Source organism: Oratosquilla oratoria, chromosome 11 (genome assembly GCF_046742065.1).
Source record: "Oratosquilla oratoria isolate Oo_2021 chromosome 11, ASM4674206v1, whole genome shotgun sequence".
In the NCBI taxonomy this organism is placed as follows: domain Eukaryota; kingdom Metazoa; phylum Arthropoda; class Malacostraca; order Stomatopoda; family Squillidae; genus Oratosquilla; species Oratosquilla oratoria.
Genome location: NC_134787.1, coordinates 36,143,882 through 36,148,881, shown reverse-complemented (window position 1 = coordinate 36,148,881; position 5,000 = coordinate 36,143,882). Strand labels below are relative to the sequence as shown.

Genomic DNA, 5,000 nt, shown 5'->3' with positions numbered 1-5,000 from the left:
GGGGGAAGGAGGAAGGGGGAAGGTGGAGGGGGAAGGGGGAAGAGGGAAGGAGGAAGGGGGAAGGAGGAAGGGGGAAGGTGGAGGGGGAAGGGGGAGGGGGAAGGGGGAAGGGTGAAGGGGAAGGGTGAAGGGGGAAGGGGAGGGGAGGGGGAAGGAGGAGAGGAGGGGAGGGGGAAGGGGGAGGGGGAAAGGGGGAGGGAGAGGGGAGGGGAAGGGGAGGGGGAAGGGGAGGGGAGGGGGGAGGGGAGGAGGAAGGGAGAGGGGGAAGGGGGAGGGGGAAGGGGGAGGGGGAGGGGGCAGGGGAGGGGGAAGGGGAGGGGAGGGGAAGGGGGATGGGGAAAGGGAAGGGGAGGAGGAGGGGAAGGGGAAGGGGGAAGTGAGGGGAAGGGGAGGGGAGGGGTAAAGGGGGAGGGGTAAGAGGGAGGGGGAAGGTGAGAGGGAGTTGGGGTAGGGGGTGGGGAATACATTTCATAGGATCTCCATCGAAGGCCTACGGAATCCCTTCCACCCACATGAACTCTAGCTCCCCTCCGAGACCCAACTTACGAATAACTGGGTTAAGTTGAGATGAAGGATACGACTCACGTATGGAAACGAAAGAGTTAATCTTTAAGATAAGATTTCAACTCCAGAGAGTTTGATCAAAACAACCAGAGTAACTTTCTCACTGGAAAAGGTTTCCATTATGCGGTGGTGAGGAGCCTTCGCCAAGAGGCACTGAGTAGCTGCGATCGAAGCCGTCACCTTTTGGCCTATTATGTACTTCTTAGACTGTTAGGGCAGGTAACAGTCATTGCTGGGAATCGGGGAAGAGTGTAGGTTTGAAGATAAAAATATATATATATATATAAAAAATATATATATATATTGCCTCGTGGCTCCAGAGGGTCTTGTTCCGTCTTACAAAAATTCTCTTGGAGGATCTGACTCTATTCAGATCACAGGAATGGCTACACCCTAAGGGGATAGAGAAGTATTCAGGGGGGCTAACAGGTGCAGCGACATGCTTATACATTGGCTTTTCCTGAAGAAATTTAAACATATTTGCTTTCTCTTGTTTGGCAAAGTCTCCAAGATTTCTCTTCAGTACAGGATATCAGAGAGGAGAGGAGGAAAGCAAGAAAGAGGAGGAGGAGGAGAAGTAGGAGGAGGAGGGGTGGAATAAGAGAGAGAGAAAGAGAGAGGGAGAGAGAGAAAAAGAGCGAGAGAGAGAGAGAGAGAGAGAGAGAGAGAGAGAGAGAGAGAGAGAGAGAGAGAGAGAGAGAGAGAGAGAGAGATACACCCTCTTTTCATCCTCCGGCAGACGATTTTATTCAGCCAAGAAATGATCCCGGAAAGCATGACCGCTTGTGGACCCAAAATCCACCTTCAGCAAGTGACATTTCTGAATGAAAGTGAAATAAATGTAAAAAAAAAAAAAAATATTCTTAAGGAATTTTCAGAATTGGACAGCGACTGGAGTGGAGGGTGAAGAAATGCCAAAGAAAAGAAATTTTTTCGATAGATGTCTACCACTCCATTATATACCACGAGGGGGAATTTATTACAGTGTAACGAAGTGCAATGAAATAGGAAAAGATTCTAGCAACGATTTTTTTTTTCTGGACGATGAGTATGGAATACAAGAAAATAAGAGAAATATAAGTATTTTTGAACGTAAAAAAAGGAAATAATGATAATAGTAATAATAATAATAATAATAATTGATAATAATAATGATAATGATAATAATAATAATAATAATAATAATAATAATAATAATAATAATAATGATAATGATAATGATAATGATAATGATAATGATAATGATAATAATAATAATAATAATAATAATAATAATAATAATAATAATAATAATAATAATAATAATAATAATAATAATGATAATGATAATAATGAAAATAATAATAATAATAATGATAATAATAATAATAACACAATAATAATAACCATAATAACAATAACAATAATAATAATAAAAACAATAATAGTTATAATGATGATAACAATAATCTACAAAATTTTCTTTCTGTGCTTTAAGTGATCACTTTAATAGTTTTATAAATGAAAATCTCAACTCTAGCCATAAACTACTCCATAAGTTTTCCCCAAATATCCCAAAACTAATGAAAATAACAACATTCATATCAATAATTCTAACAGCAAAGACATCAATATTGATAGAAATATTAATACGGACAATAACGATACCAATAGGACTAATACGGCACGATATTATCCGAAGGGATAAAAGCGCTGGTAAAGCACACTCCATAGCAATCAACCAGCACTAACAACGCCATTAACAACAAAGCAATAACAATAACAACAACAGTAACAACGAAAAGGATCCTTCCTTACCTGTCATTTCCATCGGTCGTGATGTTGGCCGGAGCCGAAGCCGCTGCCACAGTCAAGCGAATGAGTTCGGACACGCCCAACTTGTCACTCGCGTCGTCGGCCTGCATCTTGGCGTGTGCTGCTCACACTTTGGTCACTCAAATCTGACAAAGAACGCTCGCCCCACCGTTTATCTTGGCCACAAAATCAAACGCACTTGGCCTTGTCCCTCGAGTAGGCAAGCCCCAACACTCTTCAATGCCCCCCGAGCACAAACACTCAATCCAACCTCGAATTCACAAGTTCAAACCCTTATCTTGGGGTGCTGGGGTTTGTGCGGAGGGAGGTCGTTTTTAACTTTACTTTATACAAATTTACTGATCTGCTCAAGCAAACATTTTGAGAACAGAAGACGAACTACACATCCACTTGGTTTTCGAGGGGACCTGGTTGCGTTCATGTGACGGTGTTAAGGGTGTTTGATCGGAGATAGCCAATCACGGCACAACCACTGGCAACTCGGTTAATTTCAGCTCATCACGGATATATTCGTGTGTAATTATTTCACTTCGCAGACACTTGTGATCCAGCTGTTTCCGCCAGGAGCAAACACTCGTGTAAAACTAACCTCTGGACGTATCACTAGCTCATAACTTTCAAGTAATGGGGCAGAGTGACCTTAGGATCTTGGTGTACCCTCCCGTGGCCACTGGCTGGTGGATACTGAGAGAGTGACCCGATTGGATGCACTAAGAACACACACACGAGTACCCTCAGTCTCTTGTCCGGTGATGAAGAGGTCATAAGAGATACTCTGCCGTGTCGGGGGTCTGGCTGATTGACTGCGGTCGACTACCCAAGGAGTCTCGGACGTTTTCTGACGCGTTGCTGCGATTTCAACACACAAAAGCAGTGCGTGTTTAGTGAACGAAGGCGTACTGGACCAGGAACCGATCTCAGGAGGTACTGCTCCTTGGAGAACTTTCTCAAGTGACAGGATCCTGGTAACCTAGGGAGATGTCTCTGTGCGAACACACACACGCACGCCCACGCGAAGACCCAAATCAGTTTCCATGGGGTCGTCTTCTGTCACCGTTTGATAGCGAGGGCGTGACTGAGTCAACTGTTAGTCGTGTGACTGAATCAGGGACACCGCTGCTCATGTTTCGTGTTGTCAGCTGTGCAAAGACCTCCAGATCACACAAGATAAAAGATTTACGGCTGTAAACGAACGGAGGGTGATTTCTTGTTTGTTTGTTTTTATACTAGAGAGTAAAAACCACGATGAAACTTGCTAAAGGCTATCGACCACCTGAACTCACGGGTTCGGCGATTTTGAAATTTCTTCAAGAACCAAAACATCAAGAGGAAAAACGGTTTAATCGAATTTACACGCACTTCGTGATCGGAACTTCAGTTTCGCTCTTCGGTTTCTAAACCACACGAGATTTCAAAAATGACCTCGAAAAGGGACAGTGGCAGATAGTGTCAACGTCAGAGGCACTGGAGGTAGACGTGTACCGCGCGGCAGGGTCCGTGTTCACACCAAACCACCGCTGGACTCGAACTGTGGGGCCGCGAAGAGCAGACACCCGAGCGACCTAGTGACTCACCCGACTGGGGCAGGAGTCATTTAGTACTTCGATATTAATTCGCCTGTCTCCCAGATGCCAACTAACTACTAATCACCGTCCTCGTCTTCTTCGTAAATGTCATTTTTCGCAACGTATCAAGGTCGGTCGAGACATCTGAACGCGAAAATGAGTCAGACGAAGAGATAAATCAAATCCGAGGGATTTATGGTTATGCCTGAATGTAAACATGTACTGATTCACACACACGCACACGCACACACACACACACACACACACACACACACACACACACACACACACACACACACACACACGCATACACACACACACATACATACACACACAGACACACACACACAGACACACACACACACACACACACACACACACACACACACACACACACACACACACACATGTATGTATGGAATGGGTAATGTGTGTGTGTATGTATGTATGTATGAGTGTGTGTAGGTGAAAGAGAGAAAAAGGGAGGGAGAGAGAGAGAGAGAGAGAGAGAGAGAGAGAGAGAGAGAGAGAGAGAGAGAGAGAGAGAGAGAGAGAGAGAGAGAGAGAGAGAGAGAGAGAGAGAGAGAGAGAGAGAGAGAGAGAGAGAGAGAGAGAGAGAGAGAGAGAGAGAGAGAGAGAGAGAGAGAGAGAGAGAGAGAGAGAGAGAGAGAGAGAGAGAGAGAGGGCGAGATAGAGCGTGTGTGGTTTATGCATGAATATGAGTCCGTATGTACGTTCACAGGTGCGTGCATGTGCATGTGCATGTACGTGATTACGTGTGTGTGAGGGTATGTGCGTCTATGTACATATATGTATGTGCATGCCTATGTGTACATGCGTGCATAGGTGTAGGTGCGTGCATGTATGCGCGTGTGTTTATGCGTGTGCGTGCGTGCATACATATACGTGCGTGCATATTTTCACGCACATGTGCGTACGTAAGTGTATGTGCGCGTGCGTGAATGTGGGGGTCGACGTACGTGCGCGTCTATGTATGTACGCGAGCTTATTTTTATGTGCACCCATGTCTGTGGACGTACGCGTAGGTGTGTGTGT

General features: G+C 45.0%; 1 protein-coding gene across 7 annotated transcripts in view; it reads right to left on the bottom strand.

Moving 5' to 3' along the window:
• fray (oxidative stress responsive kinase frayed) overlaps positions 1–3,084 on the bottom strand; it is a 522,696-nt gene extending 519,612 nt beyond the window's left edge. The window contains exon 1 of one of the 7 annotated variants that reach the window (XM_076192634.1): positions 2,362–3,084. In XM_076192634.1, the coding sequence (XP_076048749.1) occupies positions 2,362–2,468 (107 nt within the window). In that variant the 5' untranslated portion in view covers positions 2,469–3,084. The remainder of the gene's footprint in view (positions 1–2,361) is intronic. The other 6 variants (XM_076192630.1, XM_076192631.1, XM_076192629.1 and 3 more) reach the window with 6 other exon arrangements.
• Between the last annotated feature and the right edge of the window lie 1,916 nt (positions 3,085–5,000).